At 37.4% G+C, this 22,139-nt stretch overlaps 1 protein-coding gene across 1 annotated transcript; it reads right to left on the bottom strand.

The window, feature by feature from the left end:
* Window positions 1–3: 3 nt before the first annotated feature.
* On the bottom strand, window positions 4–19,941 carry C5 (complement component 5). Its single transcript, XM_008642299.2, has 41 exons — window positions 19,802–19,941; window positions 19,352–19,544; window positions 18,581–18,743; window positions 18,197–18,267; window positions 17,520–17,611; window positions 16,772–16,854; window positions 16,534–16,624; window positions 16,113–16,218; window positions 15,347–15,473; window positions 15,006–15,121; window positions 14,597–14,797; window positions 14,205–14,408; window positions 13,590–13,799; window positions 13,265–13,414; window positions 12,739–12,868; window positions 12,381–12,446; window positions 11,564–11,764; window positions 10,965–11,055; window positions 10,510–10,586; window positions 9,789–9,928; window positions 9,315–9,536; window positions 8,724–8,784; window positions 8,122–8,211; window positions 7,645–7,857; window positions 7,437–7,512; window positions 6,842–7,001; window positions 6,280–6,375; window positions 5,823–5,994; window positions 5,382–5,587; window positions 4,840–4,992; window positions 4,450–4,512; window positions 4,121–4,202; window positions 3,443–3,494; window positions 2,988–3,090; window positions 2,823–2,897; window positions 2,621–2,726; window positions 2,334–2,420; window positions 1,876–1,965; window positions 1,429–1,512; window positions 873–1,011; window positions 4–614 (listed from the first exon to the last, which is right to left on the bottom strand). Exons 1-41 carry the CDS (start codon window positions 19,864–19,866, stop codon window positions 485–487), a joined length of 5,037 nt encoding a protein of 1,678 aa, XP_008640521.1. The 5' UTR covers window positions 19,867–19,941; the 3' UTR covers window positions 4–484.
* Between the last annotated feature and the right edge of the window lie 2,198 nt (window positions 19,942–22,139).

Here is a 22,139-nt window from a genome sequence, read left to right as displayed (position 1 = left end):
TGATTGAAGAATTTTGTTTGGTTTTTTTTTTTTTTAAACAAGAAAGCAGAGCATAAAACCAGCATCAGTTACTGTCAGGAATTGAAATGCAGGAATTCAAAAAAAGAGTACAAAAGGAAAACCTAAGGGATAAAGTTTCTTTCACAGAGAGCTTACAAAGTGGCTGCATATATTTATGTTCAGATAAGACATGGGATTGAGTGACAAGACAGGACTTTTCATGTTTGTTTTTACAATCAATCCACTTCTTTTAACTTCAAATGTCTTTGCACCATTCTGTGTTATTCTCTCATCCAAGCTTAAAAACCATATTTGAACATTACTCTCTTGTAATAACACTGCTATAAAATACATGCAAAGATAATTTTTCAAGATAACTATTAATGAGTGTTCAGTTCAAAAAGAATTAATAAATAGGTGAGGATTTATCTTCTTTTCAATGAGATTTGGTCTGGATTTTTAATTTAAAAACTGTCCAAGTGAATCAACAGCCACTGATGAGGAGATCTTCAGCAAAATCATCCATTGTGTTCAGAAACTCCCGACAGGATGTACAGGCTGCATTTGAAGGCCACCACTCAATCCAAGTGCTGGAGTCCAAAGGGTACTGGAATCTAAGAAGACAACAGAAAATGATCACTTGCTGCTAAGATTTGGGAAGGAAAATGTCAAAGAGAGAAAAAATTACAATATGGAAGTGCTTGCTTTGTGTTCATGATCCAGCTTTAGGTGACACATCTGATAACACATTGTGCGAGGGTTGCTTGAGTACTTTCAAAATTAAATCAGTTCTGTACCACACAAGAATTATTGCATACAAGCACTTCACTTCAAGATTGCATCTCATCATATCTTGGTGGTAAATGACTTACTTGAAACTGTAACCAATGCTTATCTTTAAGGCTTCTTTTCCCATGATCAAATACTGCTCTCCTGGGCTCAAGTCAACATCTGTACAGGTCTTCTTTTTAACAAAGGTTATTTCATTATTTTTTTGAGCAAAAGCCTGTCCTGAAGTAAAAAAAAAAAAAAAAAAGAAAAAAAGAATCAAGAATGGACAATTTCACAAAAAGAATTTCCAGTAACTCATGTATTAGATAGAAAACACTAAAATGTTCTACAGCACTCCACAGCCAAGGGATCTCTTTGCCACATTCTGTAACAGGAAAATTCAATGATACAGAACATGTCTCTTGTGAAAGACTTTGCAATTAAATCTGAATGGCAAATAAGCCTTGTGGACATTAAATAATTTTATATTAGAGTAATTTTAAGGATATATTGGATGCTTAAACTCAGAGGAAAAAGGAGTGAATATCAGCTTCAGTTCCACAGGACCTATGAGCATCCACTTGTGCCACAGTGAGAACCCAAGAACATTACGACATCCTTTCTCCCAGGGGCAGAAAAATGGAACAGGACACTCACCCCTTTTATAGAGATCCAGCAGAGTTGCAGAATACTTCACAAAAAACCCTTCTTCACTGCGAGATAAGATGTTCACTTTATAAACTGCACAATGACACAAACCAGAATCCGGTTATTCCTTGTTCCTCCAACACATCCTGAATATCTTACAGACGCTCAGAAGGAGAATATTGTGTCCCTTTACAACACTGATTTCTGGGAATATGATGGTTATAGGGGCAGAAAACACTGGCAAGTTCTACCCACGCTTAATCTGAGGGAAGCTGTGGGTAGAGCTCACCTTTCTCTGCTCCAGTTTGTCACCTTCCTTACTCTATGCCACTGGCAACCACACTGAATTTCTAATCACTACAGCTCTAATTTGAGCAAGATGCTTTGCAGCAGCAGCAAACAGAGCAAACAAACATTTCAGAGCAGGGGAAGCAGGCAGTGGAGCCCCCCCATTACCATATGCAATGTCCCTCTGGCAGGCAGCCTCTCTCCTGCTCTCAGCACTTATCGACTGGTCGAGTCTCTCCTGGACTTTACCACACTCAGCTATGAGGAGAAAGGGAAAGGCAGAGGTAAGAGAATGTCAGCACATGTCCCCAAAGAAAACATGGATCTCTACCTGTTTGGGATCACTAACTGAGCAACACTGTAAGTATGGGATTGCATGCTGGAACACTGAATATTTGAAACACAAAATAACACCCTCAAACACCTGAGTTAATCAAGTCAGACTTCCATGATCACACTGAACACTTGGGGTTTTCTAATTTATTTTTTTAAATACAAAATGTGGAGAGGAAACAGTTGTGTTCTTATGAGGATTTTTTCCTTATGTTTAGTGTGGTTTTGTTCAAAGCACTACACTGCATTTTCCCACCAAGTAAAATGAAAAAACATCTTCAAATAAAGCTTACCTTCCATGCATTTGCATTCATCTCCTTCACACAATCTCACAAGTTTTTCATTTCCATAGGGGTTATAAAGTATAGTGCATCTTTTATCTAGGAGATCCAGAAAGAAACAACAAATACATGTAGAAAATCAAAGTCCAAGATGTCAACACTGAAACTTGGCAAGTAAAAAGTCACCTGAGCTTCAAATAAGATGGATTAAAAAGCCATTACAGAAGGAAAAATGCAGTCCTTCAGGAGGAATAAAGAGCTAAAAGGCAAACAGGGATGTGAGTACCTGGAACACATACCTGGTGCATGATATTCATACACAGTGAAGGTGGCAGGATTCAGCATTCCAACCCGGAAAAGCTCACTGATCCGGAAGCCAACACACAGGAACTTATGAGCTGGCACCTGTTTGAAGGACACATGAATTAAGGAGCTCTAGAGGAAGCAAAATTATTCCAAAGAGTAAAAGCAGTGCTTACAGTTAGGAAAGGGGTAACATACAGAGTCTATCTGCAGGAGAACATGCCCATCTTTTATCTCATAATCTGCTATCAACTGATCAACTCCACTTGCAAGCTGCAGGGCACAGAAAAAGATGAAGAACAGTAAATACTACAGCTCTGTTATATAAAGCCAGTAAGAGAAAAACCATTCTTCAATACTTGCAGTAGATAAATCCTCTGGATTGGCTTCCACTCCACTGACCAGCCCTATGTCCATCACAGCATGAGCAGACCCCGACCGGGGCTCACTCGCACTGGGCCTGTACCTGAAATAGATTAAAGCCAGTTAATTATAACTGAAACGAAAGAGACATATTTGAATGTGATCCCAGAAAAACCTAAGGAAAATTCTGTCAACAATGAGGCCACAGTAAACTCATAATGAAGCAAAATAGCCCAGATGAATCAATTCAGATTTATGCCAATATCATGCATGAAGAGGCCTTTAATGCTTATGTTCCAGGAGAACCCAAATATAACTTGAAGGCTCCTTCCCACAGAGATCATGCCCTTTGGCTCTAATTCTGTTTACACATGTACATAACGGTGGAGAAACAGAAAGAAAAGATCAGGAGAGCTGGTGGAATTATTAATAAACAAACCCTCAGCTGCACTTACTTCGCACAAGCCTCCAGGTGCCCCAGGGGTTCCCCATCTTGTCTTATGCGACCTGTTTGTATCAAGTAGAGCCAAAGAAGGAATTTTATAACTCTTCAAAAGCAGCAATCCAGAATTCTCACAAAGCATTTGCATAATTGGAAGGTAATTCTTTAAATTGTCTTGATGGTTATTTTTAAAGGAACTCATTGTCTAGCCACAAGCAAAGAGCATTTACTTCTTTGGTAACTCAGGTGAAACAACACCTTAAAAGTTTAATGTAGTTTATTGTGTATTTATATTATTAAAACCATTTCATGGCAAAAGTTCAGAATGTGGTTCTATACCCTGCAGTAACTGCACCAGAATGTTCAGTACTTTGTAGAATTAACTGTCACCATCCCACTCCACATCATATTTCTTTCTTCTCACTCCACCAATTGTAAAAACTTTTCCATAAATGACTAAAAATGCACCTAACAGAAATAAATTAGATATTAATTCTATTCACAAAAAGGCAATAGTTTCAAACAGGGCTAAAAAAGCTTTTAGCAATTTCTTTTCCAGTTTTGCATTTAGAAAGTGGCAGAATTTCTTTTTTTCTTAATAAAAAACACTCATAAAAAATGGGATTTTTTTTTCCCTCCTTCCCTTGCACTGACCTGAATAGTAACGTTTAAAATTATATTAACCCTTTACCATCATCTCTCTTTGGAACAATCTTCAGTTCAAAGTTACAGGACTCTTCAGAAGTACCAAGGATGTTATACACTGTCCTCACCTGCACACGTACAAATAAATCAGACAAAACAGCAGCAGCATCAAACAATCCTCAAAACTGGGATAAAACTGTAAAAACTCACACTGTGAAGAACACAAACAAGCCTGGTTTATTGGTAATATAAAAAAACCAGCAAAGCAGAGGAAATAAATTATCAGCACAGAAAGAAATGGGGAGTTCTTGAGCAAAACCACACCATATTAAGAAAAGAGAAATTCCATTAAAAAAACCCTGGTTGCATACTTACATTTACTGTAGCTATGCCAGTGCTGCTGCCAGTGCTCACATATAGGTCATCTTGCAAAGGTGCCTAAAGGATTGGGGAGAAACAAGAAGTCACACATTCATAATAAATCTTAGCAACAATTAGCAACAATTCAGGTCAGCTGATCTGCTTGTCTTGCTTACATTTCAAAAACATAACAGATTCTGCAGAAATATTAAACTTAAGTGAACATTCAAATATATTAAATACAGCAGATAAACAAAGACCTTAAACATTTTTCATATCAAATTATTACCTCTTTGTTATAACAAAAAATAGCTACTTTAGTAGCTATTTCAAAGCTCAAATAAGTATTTACCAGGATGCTAAGGATTCTGGTTTCCCTTTTTAGAAGCAATGTTATTCACTCACTGTCACAGTTCTTCCCACAAAATTGTTTTCTGTCAGTTTAAATAAGTTTAGGGATCCTCCGTTTTTGTAGGATACTTTAACATCCATGTCCAAATTCAGCCGTTTGACAAGAAGGGAATATTCAGTCAAGGCCTCAAGAGCATTAATAGTGTCCTGTCAGAAATCAATTACAAAGAATTAACTTCAGAGATTCTATTTATAAAATTTCAGTTTATGATAATGACGAGATTTCCCAGAGACCAAGAATATCATGGCAATGGAGTCACTTGATACTAATCCCATACACAGCACTCTGATGCTGGCAGTGTGGTCATTTAATTATATTATCCTCTTAAAATGTTCATCTCACAGAATCATAGAACTGTTTGGGTTGGAAGGGACCTTAAAGCCCCTCTCATTCCAACCCTGCTGTGGGCAGGGACACTTTCCACTAGACCAGGTTGCTCAGCTTCATCCTATCTGGCCTTGAATTTCCAGGGATGGGAAAAAGTGTTTCAGATTTTGGTACTTGCAGAATGAGGACAGAATATCTAAGAGCCCACCTGTGTGGAATAAAATCCTCCCCCATATCTCTGTTCTTCAGAGAGCCATTTGATGATGGGCTTGGCATAGTTTCCATCCCCTCTTAGCAAAGTAGTGAGCAAGGCATAGGCTGTGGTTTCAACCATTTGTGCAGTGACAGAGCTGGGGGCTGGCTGGTCTTGTGTTTTGAAAGCATCTTTCCAAAACCTATAGATGGGAGGGTCACCTGCAGGGGGAGAAAAGGGTTCAGATGGAAGCACAGCAGCAGCTCTGCTACACAAAGTCAGGTACGGCCCACTCAGGGCCAGGAGATGGGGAGGAATTCACTCTGCACCTAACGGGACAGAAATCAACTTCTCCTATGCTAAAAAGCTGATGTTTATAAAGTGGTGAGCACAGATGTGATGCAGAGCAGCTGATGGGGACAGTGCTGGTCAGGAAGAGTGAGAACTGAACAGTACCTATGACAAAGGCCTCCTTCTTCAGGGCAGAGAACGCCGCCCGTGCCGAGTTGTCGTTGAGGTCCACCAGGGCCAGGGCGTACGAGGTGATGGCCATGGTGAAGGGGCTCTGGGCCAGCTGCACATTCTGCACCAAAAAATCCCCTGCTCTGCTCTTGGCATCGTGGATTTTCTGAAAAGAGGGACAGGTTACAGCTTACACCCATCAGACTGACCCTTAGAGAAACACATCCTCTCTCTCAAGGCTATGTAGATATATAATGTCTTCCACAATATCTTATAATAAATCCAGAAGTTCCTTGTTCTTTTGCTAACTCTGAAAGACAAAGACTAACAAAGCAAATGAAACTGTGAAACTGAAAACAACCTCTTGATTTATTTAAACAAATGTCAAAGAAAAGGGAAGAAACTAGAAGCCCAGGACATGTCCACTGGCAGAAATAAAAATAATGTTTACCTGAGTAGGACATATTTTAATTGACTTGTCAATTCCAATAATACAAAATGCTGTGAGATACAAAGATTTTTCTTTAGCTTCTCGAGGTAATGTACCCTACAAAAACCAAATAATAAAAATAATTAAACAGAAATTAAAGTTCATTTAAATAAATAGAATTTTCACTGTTTAGGTGTGGAAGCAAATAGAAATTCCTGTAAAAACCATCAGTTTAATTAAACCTGAAAATACATTGACTCTTTGGAAGGCAACAGCTTCTTTGTAAAAAAGAAACCAAAATATATGAAGTTATTCACAAGGCAGGACTATTAGATTGTAAAATGAACCTAAATATTCTTTTTCTAAATATTAAGAAGTGGCAAGCATCTTCTTTATGTGGGAAACCAGAAAGGTTTGCAAGATTGTGCTGTGCCTTAAATGAATTTAGACTAAAGAGAAAAGTTGTCTTAAATGGGTGTTTTGATGAAATCCAGCCTAAAATATCTTGCACTGCTAAAACACTTTATCTCCTGGTGCCTTCAGCTTTTACTGTCTGAGCACAGAAAAAGTTTGGGTTTCATACCTGTAGTTTCACTGGTTGGTAGTTTGAAAATTCATTGAATGACCCATCTGGCATCTGACAGTTATCAATCAGCCACAGAAGGGAATCACAAATAGACTTTTGATCGAGATCAATGTATTGATTAACTTGTCCAAGAACCCTTAAAGCAAAAGCTGTCAACCTGCCAAGGAAAGCAAACAGATCCTGTTTGTTTAGATTGGCAGGTACTCCCACACTGCAGAGGGCAGACACAAATTTGCACTGTTTAGGATTCTGTATCCTACACACTCCCACAGTTCAAAGGAATAAACAGGACTAATTTCAAACTTAGCTTAACAAATGGGCAGTAATTACTGAAATCATTTTAAACCAGGATCAACTCCCGTGTTTTAGGGTATGAACTCACTACATCCCAAACCCATCTTGGTTGTCATGGCGTGAATTATGGACACTAAGAAAAGATTTGGCAAGTGAAAGCAAGGAATCAAAAGATAATATTAGGAGTACCAAGCAGAGATTAAATCTACCCTCATGTTCTTGTCTGGTGGTTACTAAAATTACGAAAGCAAAGGAGTGAGATAAGCCTTTTTCCAACCCCAAACCCCTTTTAACTCACCATGTGCTAGCTTGTCCATTCTTCCACATGCTGTAGGAGTAGTCAGCATTCCTGAATGACAAGATGCTCACAATTCCTAAGGGATACATCAGGCGCAAAGAAAGTTCTGAGAATTATGTTTGCTCCCTCAGATGTATCACCCCTCTCACTCAGCAAAGGTTATGGACCTCTACAACCCTGAAGCAAGAGCAGCAGCAGATTTTTCTACCTTCTCTCATCTTCCTCCTCATCTGAGTTCTTGACCTCAAGGTCTCAGGGCCCAGTAAATGCCAGTTATCCGACTCTTCCAGGTAGCGGAACACGTAAAATACTGGGGCAATGCTCATGAGCTCAGCCTCTGCACTGCCCTTGGGCAGGCTGGTCAGCATCTGCAGGCCACTGGGACTCAGGATCGTGGCAATCACTTCACCCATAAGATGTCCTGTGGAAGGAAAAACCCCAAAATTGATTTAAACAACAGATCGTGGAAGCAAATCCAAGGGCAGAATCTGACTGACACTTATGAGCAGCCATTCTTTATGAAGTGCTTAAATTTCTACACAAAAAGGGCACCTGCAAAGCCTTCTCTCAAAAGAAAAAGAACCTAGGAAGAAATTAGATTAATTTAATACAAAATAAGAGGAAAAGGACACACACACATATATATAGAAAGTACATATGCAGTGCACTGAAAGTTTCAATTTACCTTTTACACTGACACTTCTGTCAATTTGTGTTTTAGGGACCAGATCTAGTGGGACTTTGTATCGAAATTCTTGTCGTCTCTTGATTGAACCTGTAATTGAAGATGTATACATATGTACATGTATCACACTGCACAGTCTAAATCAACGGATGATTCAGCTGTAATTGCCAGATTGAAGGTTACAGCTGAGAATTCAGCAACCAAAATTTGAAAACTAGAAATATTCCCAAATGCACATGCAAACAACATCAATCTTTGAAAAGGAACAGGTGCAAACTCTTTATCTTTCTTTTGTTACCAAAAAAAATGTGATCTAGACCTGAACTTTGTGGTTTCTTTGGTTAAATGACAACATATTCTATTCCCATTAATAAAGCACCTGCTGAGAAAAGCTTACAATCATATCACACTAAAAGATAAAGATTCCTTTAAGAAATTAATCCAAGTTTACTTAAGCCAAGGGCAGGAAATCCTTGGGAAATGATATATTTACAATATCTCAGGAAGGAGAAATTCCAATTTTTTCATATTATGGAAAACTTGATTATCAAGAATCAAGAACATGAAAAAATAACACAAAGACACATCATCAGTTCTCTTACCATAAACACCCTGTGGATCCAAAGTGAAACCTGCATGAAGTTCTTTCTTAATGCCTTCTGGCTGGAATCATTATGAGGCAAGAGGTAGAAAATGGAAACATTTTTGCTTAATCAAATAGGATGAAACAACAGGTTAAACCCACAGTATTTTTGCCTTCTTTTTCTGTAGTTGAGTTTGACTTAACTGTTGTACAGCTGTCCCACATGAATTTCAGTTAGTGTTCTAGCTCATACAGTTCTTGAGAAAATTTAACAAAAGATTTAAATAAAACCTTAGGAAAGGAAAAAATTACCAAAAATTGTGTTTCAGTGAAAATCCAAACCAATCAATTCAGAATAAAGTATTCTCCTTGCTTACAAAGTTCTAATCTATCTTTTTATGCATGTAATCTTTCTGACAGGTCTTATAATCAAGGTTTAAAAATGAGAGTGCTCAAATGCTCAGTTAATCATTTTCCACCGCACACACCTCAAGGAATTCAAGGACATTGTGTGATAATATTAAAACAGAGCAAAATTTCCATATTGACTCAATTGAACCCGATTTGAAAATTAAAAAAAGCTAAAAACATTCCGATTTTTTGTTCTTACCATGACACGTAAAGTTTTAACTACAATTTCACTGTTCCTGGGGGTCAGCAATGTAAAATTGACAGTGTGAAGACCCAATTCCAGTGGGAGTATCCGGAATGTAATTGCTGAGGAAGAACCACCGTCCAGATTCTTTAATTTACAGCTCTGCATCCCCGATCCAGCACTTGCAGAATCTCCAAAAGTACAGATTCCATTTCCAGCTGCTATTTTAACACAGAACTGAAACGTGGAAAGTTTTTAATGTTTCATTTCCATGGCAGGTATGACACCAGAGAAATCAAAGCCACTGAAATCCTGTAATGAGCATTCTGTTACTGTAATGCTACTTCTCTGTTTGCAATACGTAACACTGGCTTAAGGACTGGAGAAATCTGATCCAAGGATCTGTTTATACTAGATATTCACAGGAAAAATGCTTTTTTAATTTATTATTATTATAATCCTTTCACAGAACTCATTAACACAAATTACCTTAATTGCAGAGGCTTTATGGTTATAAACGGATCCTTTTAACTCAATTTGCTCCCCTCGTACCACGGAATAAGGAACATAAATGCTCAGGAAGATATCCTTCATAACCTGGATTTCCAAAGGTGCAGCAGCACAAATACCTAAGAGAATTAAAAACATAAGAGCAGAGTGTCTTATCCACCCTTCTGATAAACAAGTTTGAGAAGGTCTTGACATACTTTAGTGATGATTTATCATTTTTCAGTGTGCACTTTGAACAATCCAAGCTTTTTAAAAGTGCCCCAGCTTTTACTTCCTGATGCAAGCTGCTCTCTCCCATTCCTCACACCCCTGCTGACATATCAGGTTCTTTGGGTTTCTTCTTCCCAAAGAAGTTCTCTGCTTGGATTACCAAATCTGTTGGAAAATCTCAAATCCCTGAGCTACAGGTAGCAGGACAATGTAAAGTTTTCCAGGGAAGAGTTACTCAATATTTTTTCTTCTTCTTACTCATTTACTATCAGCCACTGTCACACACAAGACAGGTTTTGTTTTCCCAGCCACTGACACTCACAACATGACATGAAGTCATTTACTTTCCCTAAAATACACATTCTTGTTTTCTTTTCCTGTCTATGAACCAGAAAGTGAACATTTTAGAACATGAATGTCAAACTGAATGAGAGGGTCTACAAAGCTTCCTGATTCTTTAGCTCCAAGCTAATAGGGTTGCAGTACCTACCTTTATCTGAAATACCAACACCTTGTACTTCCCAGGTGGTCAGTGAGTCAGGCAAGGTGACAGACAGAGTCTTGGACCTGTGTTAAAAGTGTTGTTACAGTTATCCATTACCAATCATCACCTGTTAAAAGAACAGCTCATCACCAGCAACATTCTAAGAGAGACTCAGGGAAGCTCTGAGACCATAGCCAGAAAACAGGAATTCTGGATTTTCGTTTGAATAAACCTGGTTTTAGCTGATTTCCCAGAAGCTGGTATTTAGTACGGTCCAAAGTGAAAGGAAAAGTGGCTCAACAATCTGGGCACCACACAACATATGGAGCATGGAGGGGAACGTGGCAGGAATAGTTTGTTTGGATAAGACTGCATTGCAGCTCACATTTCAACTAAGGTTACCCAGTTAACCTCAGTTTTAGCATTTCCTTTCTATAAAGCTGATTTGAGAAAGGCAGTACCTTGAAGAAACTTGGTGGACTTCCCATAACCAGCTTTCAGGGAAGTAGCTACGAACTTGTGCCTTATCCAGTTCCAAGAGAGCCTCAAAATCTGAAGAACATAAATAATGCAAGTAAGAAAACCTCTGATACAAGAAAAAAGGTATCTGAATTCCCTCAGTCAAAAATCTGTGTTAATTCCACCTCATCCATTTACACATGTGAATACCTGTCCAATATCCTGACAGATCACCTTGTTAACAAGCAATTATAGGGAGACAAAGGAAAGAATTTGACACTCCCACTGATCTTTCCTGAGGTGTTACCCACTGGCTGTCTTGGGCCTGGGCAAAGGATTCAAATTTAGCATTCAAGTTTACTCCTAATACTCTCTAATTGCTGTTCTGGTTGTTCTAATTGTGGGTGAACAGAATAGAGAGCTGAACAGAATAAAGAACTGCTCTCCTACCCCTCTTCAGGGATATGCAACCAAAGTCTTGGGAGACTGGTAAAATTCTGTCTGGACTAACCCTGACAGGTACCAGGGAGGGGTTAATAGACTCCATCACCTCTTTCCCCCTGTTCTGCTGGAGCAGGACACCCAGAGCTCTCATACTCACGCATTCTGGCCAATATTAGGAGCTTATTTGGCTCTTCCAGCCGCAGCCTGTTGGCAAATTCACAGCAGTTTTTGAATGCAGCAATGCATCGTTGGTTTCTCTGAATTCTCTGAGCTCTGTCCCTGCAGGTCTCAGAGACTGGATATGCCTTTACTCCAGCCATGCAGCACTGCCGGATTTCTGGATCTCGGTATTTAGATACTGAAATAAAAATAATTCACTTCCTTGAGACGAAGTTTTTATTTCCAAATTATTTGTTCGCAGGATTTCAGTGAAGACACAGTTTTGAGGATGAAGTTGTTATTTTTGAAAAGTTAGTGACACATACTTAATAATTACTAATCTGAATTTAAAATATAAATTAGGTAAGATGAGCTGTATTACATTTTAAAATTTATCAGTCAAAGGCTTTTCTGACAGGCTTGGTCTGGCATGGGGTGATTGGGAAAGATTGTCATGGGATAATACTGTGAATTTTCAGTTATGCCTCTTCAGAAAAAGAAAACACCAAAGAATCACAGATTTGAGTTGGGAGTTTAAAGATCATCTCATTCCACCCCCTGCCATGGGCAAGGACATCTTCCACAAGCCCAGGTTGCTCAAATCTTAAACATTGCTTAAACTTTGCATTGTATTTTCAACGTGAACTTAAATCCGGAAAGGCTTTATAAATGGGGTCCTCTCTGAAGTCATTGTCCATATTTGTCAGTCTCTCTCTCTCAAATACATTAAAATTAGTAAGCAAACACTCAGATACTTGATTTCTAATGGATGTGATTTGTTTTCATAATGATATACTTAAAAATATTTTTAACACCTTCTTCGCGTATCTTGTTCCTGAAGTCAGACCGTTTGGTTCTTAACACTTCATTGCAAGGTTCAGCTGTCCAAAAAAAAAAAAAGTACAAATGATGTGAACTTCTCTTGTAAAAGCATAGCCTTCTTAAAAATAATTCCACAAAATCACATTCCAAATGTGTGAAACTTTTTCTGTTTGCTGTTTTAATGACATATAAGTATTTTCATTTCGATGACAGTAGCTAGTTCACAAGATGCTTGCCTCCCTCAAAAATCATTAGTATATGCATTCCCTTGAGTTCCAACATAATAACTGAGAATGACAACAGAATATTTCAGGAAGCCCACAATTCCATGCCTGGACCACAGGAATGTACCTGCTTCCTCTGAGTCATCAGCATTTGCATTGGTCAGAAAGGTGAGCCCGGCCATTCGGAACACGGCGATGTTGTCCTGTCCTCCCCCAGCCCCACAGCCAAGGTCACTCTTCTCCAGCTGCAGCATTATCTGAGGAGAAACACACATGCCATGCTACCAGAATGCCTTCAGAACACAGCCTGGAAAGGCTATGGCAAAAACAAAGAAGGAGATCATGGTCTCCATGGCTCCTTGAGCAAGGAGCTCTGCAACACTGCAACCTGGTTTTGGCCAAGTCAGTGGGGTTCTAACGAGAGAGTTCAGATCTGCCTTTAAAACCACAATTTACTTCTACTGGAATTCAAAAGACTGTAAACGAATTCTTTTAATAATTTTGAACTGTAGATTTAAAACAACAACTTTCATTCTTCCTTGAATTCTCTTCTGCCCATTTTCAGGCTGACTGAGTGCGTGACACGTATCAGTTACTGAATGTGAACATGAAACAAAGAGCAACTTGATTTCCTTTTATGGCTGCCAGCTCACCTTTTCCATTGCTCTCCTCCTTCTTCCTGTGACTCCGTATATTGCCTTGTCCATAGCTGACAAAGCAACAAAGGAGCTGGACTGGGTTTTCATGGTGAGTGATACAACCTCTGCTGGCTTCAGTGTCTCTTTGCTTGACTGCAGCTTAATCTATAAATTGAAAACAAATACTGGTAATTTTGAAAGCACATTGTTCCAAAATCAATCCAGCTGAAGCAGACACTTCAACAAGTTAAGTGTGAAAGAGCTTGTGTAAATGCAAGATAAAATCTGACCATAAAATGAATGCAAGCCCACAAATATCAGTGCCTATTTTGCTACTCACATCAAGGCTATTCCCACATTTCTGTTCCACATTCAGCCAAACTGAATCAGCCACTAACTCTGCAGCTTCTTCTCCCATGACAATGTAGTAAACAATAAGACGTGCTGAAGGAACCATTTCTTGGGTTATCTGAAAAGTTAGATGCTCATATTCCAAATCCTTAATTCTCTCCTGAGTTCCAAAGCTTACTATCTTCCCTTTTGATGTGATCTGTGGTTAAAAAAAAATGATGGAGAATAAAAAAGTCAAATTTTATATTCAGTCTATTTCTCACATGTAATAATTATTTGAATTTATATCTTCCACTAAAAAGAAATGCTGCCTCTGCACTCCTTTTCCTTCATCTACATTTCACCTTCTGAAATAGCTCATGAGACCAACACTACTTGTCCTGAATCGCAGTCAATGTCAGATGAGAATTTAAAAGTAATAATTTAAACATGAGACTGTTATTTTTTTCCTAAAAAGCTGACAGACTGTATCTGAAAGGAAGCAGCTGTCTGAGCTGCACATACTCTGTGCTGAGGATAGTTCTTGATTGTTGAGGTTTTTCATCCATGACCATATATATTAAATTGCAATTCAATATTTTATGCAGAAACATCTGTTACTTACCAAATAGCTGTAGTGATGTATTTTATCAATGTAGTGACTCTGTGGATATACATTAATATTTATTACATCCCCCACTTCTAGGGTTTTGTGGTTTGAAGCCCAGTTGATATAGAGATAACTCTGACTCAGGGATGAATAAGCTTTTGCTTCGTAGGTTTTACTTGCTTGGTTTTCATCTGAAAGACGTGGATCTGCAGTTTTTACCTGGAAAGATAATAAATGTCTGAATAGCCTGAGTACAGAATTATACCTAAGTAAACTAGCAAAGACAATACTAAAATCACTCTGCAATATGTTGTTCAGAGGGATTAATAAAAGCCAGATCAAGACCTTACCCTCAAAGAAATAATTACACTCTCAAAGAAATCATTTAATGGAACAATTTAACTCACTTGAAACTCCAACATTTTGCTGTTTGATGGGATATTAACAACAAACAAAGCAGTTCCATCACTGATGCTTGTTTTTCTTCTCCCAGATTCTGAACCCTCTGATATCAACTGAGTCTCATCCATTTGCTCACTAAGTGATTTTGCAGTGACAGTAACAGGGATGTTTCCCACAAAGTCGTCCATGGTGTCTTTCACCTGCACCTGTTCATCAGGACAAAGAAATGGTGACATTTTGCAGGAAGAAGCTTCCAAGCTGCTCAGCTGCTTCTACAACAGGGAGTCAAAATGTACTAGTCAATGGAAATTAAAGAGTGTTCAGACATAGAGTGATACAGAGAGAAAATGGCAAAGCTTATGCATTATGGGGTTTAAATTGCAATGTGCAACCAGCCTGCTCCTGGGAACTGACCTTAATGAAGAAGGGAAGTCCAGGCTTCACAAAGAGAGGAGTAGCAATCAAACTCAGCTTGTAAGGAGAGACAGCAAACCTGACTCCAGCGAACTCTACTTCTCCACTGAGGCCACCTAACAAAACATGGTACCCCATGTGACAAATAGCCAAAAGCAAGTTTAATCCCTAACCATTTTTTACAGTGAGACTTGGCTGTTCTTCCTTACAAGTTTTTGGAAGAAGAAACTGAATATTAAAGAAAGTCTGATGTTAGGAAAGTTATCCTAATAATTTTCTTTTCTAGTTCTGTTCACATTTGCAGAAATGTTAAGAAAAATTGCAAAGAAAAAGCAACTTACCTGTAGACTCCAACACTGATGCCACAATATATAAATATGACCCATCCAGTGCTTCCAGACTGTCAAACCCTATAGAACTTGCTGCTCTCTTACTGTTAAAATTGATCCTAGCAACTCCATTTTCAATCTGGAAATGAAATTGAGATCATCACTTTATAGCTGATAATTTAGAAATAATACATAGGCTACATGCAGATTCAATGGGTTTCTGTTCATTGTCTATTTTCAGAGGAAAGCAAAGATGGAAATGTTTTAAAAAAGAATTATTTATTCCCTAAATTTATTTTAAATTAATCAACCAATGGCACATATAGCAAAGTTTGTGTGCAGGCTCAGCAAGAGGTAGGGATAGCACAGAGAGATCTTCACTACATGAGGAAAGGGGATAATTAGTGGAGAACAGACTCCCCACAATAAACTATTATCATTTTGATCTGCTTGTCTCCATTTGATTTCATTTATTTTATAATAGATAGCATTAAAGTTATTTCATAGAAATTTTAATCACACAGTTAGGCCAAGAGAGTAATTACACCAGATGGAAATGACATTGTCTCAGATGCTGCCTCTGAGCTTCATTTCCAAGTGCATTTCTCTGCCCCTGATGACAGCATTACACAGGAAAAGGCCACACTGGGGAGCTGGGGATGCAAACTACAACTTGAGGCCCATTCTCACCAAATTTAATGGACAAACTTCAATGGAATTGGATCAATCCTGAATTATCCACATAAATTCTACACAGACTTGACTTGCTGCTTCTTACCCTTGTTACATGCATTGCCTGAGGCATCATTCTTTTCTCACTTTCTTCAATTATTCCAAAACGAAGAAAAACATCAGCACTTGGAAGCTTTTTGTTGGAAAAATAGCTGAGAATAAAACAATATAAATGCTTTTGAGATTACTTTAATGGCTGCAGTAAAGCATTTGTTGTTGAAGAAGAGTAATTGCCTAGGCAAGAGATGAAAAACAAATGTCTGTGTATTTTGAAGACTTCTGCTGAAAAATAATCACTTTGGAAGAATTTTAAGAAGGGTCACTTAGATCTTTTACAGAGCAGAAAGGATTTTGATGAAAGGGCTGCTTGAGGAAGGCAAAGAGGAAACTTCTGGACTCATGAGAATCATTCCTCAAGTAAAAGAAGAGACACAAAATATTCAGAATTCCGAGCCCAATTTCCTTACCTAGCTTTCACAACAATCCTGAAGTTCTCAAATTTATCCGAACTAATGAAGTTACTCTCCGGCTCGATGACAATGGAAAAGCTTGGCATAGCTGCAAATGGAGTAGAAAAAAGGTCACTTGGGTGTGTTTTATCCATGAAGCCACAGGTGCTCAGCCACTGAAGAATCCTGGCATTTCAAGGGGTCTGAGTTACTGAAAATACTAAAAGTGCAGGTTCACAGTATGGCCACATCTTACCGTATTCCTTAACTTCAAATTTTGCCACAGCTGAGGTCACAAAATCCTTCTTGTACTTGGCTTTAATCTTCCAAATTCCATACCTATGAAATGTTAATAATCAAGCAGTTTTTAAGAAGAAAATTAATGATGAGGGAAAAAATTATTATTACTGCTTAGTAATATTTCAGGGTAATAATCTCTTAGAGAAGAAAATTCTGCACCAAATTTTTGCACGTGTTCAATGCCTACTTTGAGCAGATTCTCTTCGATACATCACCAATTATTTGACACTTATTTTAAATTAAAATCAGTGAAAACAAAATCAGTTATAAACCAGTTTCTCAAGCCCCTGCTATCATCCTTCTGCCATCTCAGCAATGCTTCAGCACCCTCTCAAGACTAAAAGGAGAACTGAAGAGATATTTCTTTTTTATGCTGCTGTTCCTGGAAAAATGGTGGTGATTTGTATGAAATACATATGAAATATGAAATCACCACGTCTTTATCCCTCTTTATATCTCTACAGTAGAAAGCTTTAATTGTCATTAATATTCTTTTTTAATTGATCATGAAAAACCTACCACTCACTGTTCTTTAAGGTGAATATAAGGTCCCAATTTATATCAGGATTCCACCCTATGTGATATGTTAGAAACCTCCAAGTTTCGAGTCATGCCCACTACGCAAAGCCACTCTATGACAGTCACTATAAAAAGGCATTATTATGTTAATAATTCACAAAAAACCAAGCATTAAATAAATCTACTTAGGATTAGGAGGAATCTTGAAGTCAGGAAAAGAAACTATTCCAGTAAAATCATTTTCTTCCAAAATATCCACTTCTACTCCTTCAGGATCCTTTAAATGATAAGAGGAAAGAATGAGCAGTTACAGACTGTTCTTGTCAAAAGGAGAATCTTCCTCCTGTGATTTTTCAGAGGCAGGCTGGCCATAACATATTTTTCTTAAGAGTTTCAGAGCATAAAAACACAAACATTTGTAGAAACAACTCAAACTAAAATTCTGACAACTTGGTTCCACCAAGTCAAAGCTATGCTTAAAATAGCTAAAAAAATACTGCAATAACCAGGCAATTGTTAAAGGCTAAAAACAGAGTAGATACTGATTATTTTTATATCTTAAATGAAACAAATAGTATAAAACCCATAGAGTACTAAAATTCCCTCAAAAATCATTTTCCCAGACATTAAAGATTTTTTTTTTTTGTATTCTCTAACAACTTCAGATCTGGGGCTTGAAAACCTCTATCCAACTTTGCAAAGTCAATTTTAAATCTTTTAAAAGATTTCTGTCTACCTGCAAAAACATCCAAGAGTTTTATTAAACATTGATTGCAATACTGATTTCCCATCTACCTACCCACCTACCTTTATTTGTTATTAGAGCTAAAAAATAATAATATTAAATTCAATTACAACTCACCACAAAAGTCAGGACAGTCTCTCTCTGAGCTGGCCGCAGTTCTTCATTCAGAGAGTAAACTCGGACTTTCACTGTAAGAATTATAGCAATAAATCTCAAAATCAAAACAACCAAAAAATTCACCAATATTTTAAACAAATTCTCAGGAAAATCTTTCACTCTTTGTGCCACAAATGAGTCATTTAGAGTGAGGAGGGCAGGGAGAAGTGATTTCAATATGATCAAATACTTCAAAATAACACTCTGCTGATTAAAGAATTAAATATCAGTCTATGGCAATGCAACACAACCAAGAGCTTAAAGAACATTTAAATCTTAGTTCCTTGGCAGAGTCAGCAGATTTTAAAAATTAAATACCAGCCGAGAGAAATAAGCATTATTTACCTGACTGATCAGGAGTATAAATTGGTTTGTCTGTATGAATAAAAAGAAACCCATTCTCATAGGAAACGGGAATTTTTTTAAATCTTGTGAAATGTGGAGAAACAGCTTCCAAATACAAATACTTGTCTGAATTATCTGTTCTTGGTAAATCTGTTGGTTGAACCTGGGGGAGAGGAAATAAAGGTTTTTGAAGATTATTAAAATAGTTTTAATGTATTTCTTCCTACAGTATTTTTTGATGAAAAGAGGAACTGAAAAGCAATTACAGTCCTGTGGTTGAGTATCATTAAATAAAAATATCAACACTCACAAGATCTATTCTTGCTTACATGATAGCTGATAGTCTGCAGTATTAAGCTACAGATATTCTGAAATATTGCATTTTATTTATGCCCAGAATTAACCAGCAAAGTTCAAAGCCCAGTTATGAGTTACAACAGTACAAATTATCAGATTTCCATCTAAGCACATGATGAATCCTGGCCACAACAAAGCTGCTGCTGTGGCTGGTACTTTGAGTTGATTCTCTCTCTTTATTTTTAAAGTTATGCAAGTATGGTAATGTTTCTAAAATAGTTTGATTCTATGTTTAACTTCAGCGTCGTTCCTTTACACTGATTTTATTCAGCCAAATTTTAATTTCAGACCAAAAATTGGGGCATTACGTTTCCCTCCCCAGTTTAAACAACTGAAAACTTACCATAATCATTTTTAACACTTACCACTAAATGTGATAATAAAAAGACTGTAAGAAAAGTCTGAATTCCTTACTGTTAAAGTTACAGCATCTTGGAATTTGTTGGCTGGAGTTAAGGAAATCCGAGCAGACGAATACACAGCGAGTTTATCTGGAAAGCTTTTTAGGGCAATATTGACTGGAAATTCCTCCTCATAACCAAAAGCTTGAACTACAACTTTCTCAGAGGCCCCGGCTCGGAAGATCTTTGGTGCTGTAAGGACATATCTGTACATGCAATATAAAACAATAACAGGATAATAATAACTATATTTCTTTCGGATTTCTTACTTCCCTTTGTAATTCAGTTCCATACACAGCGTTAAAGCAAACAGGATAATCAGGTTATTGTAAGACACTAATTAAAATCCTATTTGGAAAGTGCCCTTTGTATTGGCTCTACTTAAATTCTGGATTTATTTACCCAACAGAGAGGACAACAATCAAGTAACATTTCCAGTAAATTCCGTATTTGCTTTACTTACGTTTTCTCTTGGCTAAAAGTCGTTCCAGAAAATAGCAAAAGAATAAAATATATTAAAAGAGTCATTGTGTCTGGGACAACAGCAAACCATAGATGTTAATGAGGGTGGGTTAAACAGCCTCTGCTGTGGGTGAGCTGAAATGCCACCAATACATTTCACTCACAGTTAATAATTAATTGCAGGTCATTCTTTACTGAAACGTTATTGCCCCCTCCTGAGGAAGCCAGAACTGCTAAACTTAGGAATTTTTTAATATAGGATTTCAACCTTGTGTCAGTCTTCACTTTCCTTCTGCCAACTGCATTAATAAAATAATTTTCAGAGGTAGAAAAAACCCCAACAAACAAAAAAATAGATTCAGTTTGTCCTTAATAAATCAGTTTTTCAAAATCAAATTAAAGACACTTTAAATTTGTGTCTGAAGGAAAAAAGCATTTCAGTTGTATCAAACAATGTGTGGATATGTTTAGACCAGTGTTGTTTTTCTGTTGTTTTGAAATAATGTTTCCCTTACATATTTCTTTTAGCCATTTGTATTCCAGATTATGTTAACTTTCTGAGCACTTCCATTACAAATAGAACTGCAATATGGAAATATTAGGGCACAATATATCAACATGCACTATTTTAAACAGCATTTTGCAAAAAAAATTTGAAAACATTTGCAAAAAAAACCCCTACAGTCATTGGTGACAAAACCTTTGCAGGCCTGATATCTAGGATAGCACCTCAACAAATAAGTTTATGTAAAGTTAAATAAAGTTGTGCAAGAATGCTGAAGTTTAAACAAATACCAGTGTCAACCCTTACGGGAAAAGCATTTACAAAACTGTTTCTGATCAATATAAAATGAAATTACAGTAAGGTCAGCTTCTCACCAAATGTAATGAACTAGAAGGGAAGCAATAATAGAAGAAAATCTTAGAAAATGTAAGATGCTTAATATTATTAAAATGAATGGCCAAAATACCTATTATTAAATAATAATAGGGGTGGTACGTAAATGATAAGGCACAAATAGTGAAGAACACAAGGAAATGTTTTAAATGTCCAACAGTACTCTGAAATAATGTTTTTTAAATCTAATTATGCTCCTTCCCTACATCTTTCACAGACACAGCCTACTGGTTTTTCAACCCTGTGATGTCTGTATAACCTAGGTCAAAGTAACAAAGGGCTTGTATAGCTTGGGTTATAAGACATCTATCTAACCTAATATCAATATAACCTAATTAATGACTTTTTATCAATAGAACCGGAAGAATATCAATGCAGCCCGAATTATAACTTCTATACCTATAACCTGATGTTTATATAACCCGAATCATAACTTTTTATACCCATATAATCTGATATGAATGACTTTTTTTACAACTGTAATGGCTAGTATATAGTTAACTAGTTGCTTATATGCAGAATAGGGAAAAAGAGGGAAAAAAACCAAACAAAAAACCAAAAAACCAAAACTTACCAGGTGTATAATTTTAGAGATAGATAAGTGTAGTACTATTGAGAAGTTGGCAAGCCAAAACCAATTAGCCACAAAACAAAGAATTTAGGCCGGTTAAAACCAGATGGACCAAGGAGCACCGTACCTATACATGCCCCAAAGACAAAGTTGAAAAGTTCAAGTGCAAAGAAGACTTTAGAAGCCTTCATCAAAGACCCCCGAATTGGGGAAGGGCATGAGCAGTGCAAAGAATGATCTAATAACCATGAGATCGTGCTATGTAAATTAGTTTCGGTGCATATGTGATGATGCTGTAATGACAGAGCAACATTACGCAAAATTTACTGTATAAATTTACCACAGCACTTGACAAAGGCGGGCGAGTTAGGAGGAAAAAATCCCCCTCATCACCAGCGCTGCAATAAACAAATACCTGCTCTATAGACATCGGTCTGTGGGGATTTATTTCCAGCCTATCTTTCGGGCATCACCTGCATTTCATACCGAGTTATACGGATGCTGAACTAATGCAGTTGAAGTGTTAAAAAGAGATTTATTTACACGCCCCTGTGAAAATGACTGCGATTTAGACCGGACACACAGAGTTTATAATTGTAAATGAACGGTGTATTTCCAGTATTACAGAATAAAGCCCATTTGTTCACAATTTTGCATTGACACACTAACGTGACATACACAGAGTACAGATAAGGAAAAAATATCTATCAGCAGACCAGGTTTTGTTGTTTATACAACGACTCGGGCTTTAAATAGACCAAAACCCCTCAAGGTTTAATTGTTTGTACAGAGATTTGGGCCTCAGTTACCACAAACCCCTGAGGAGGAACCCTGAGGCGCTGAGGGGACGCGGCGGGAAATGGCGAGGCG

This window comes from Corvus brachyrhynchos, unplaced genomic scaffold (genome assembly GCF_000691975.1).
Source record: "Corvus brachyrhynchos isolate BGI_N302 unplaced genomic scaffold, ASM69197v1 scaffold59, whole genome shotgun sequence".
NCBI lineage: Eukaryota > Metazoa > Chordata > Aves > Passeriformes > Corvidae > Corvus > Corvus brachyrhynchos.
Note: the sequence above shows the minus strand (reverse complement) of the source record. Positions and strands in the feature narration are given on the sequence as shown.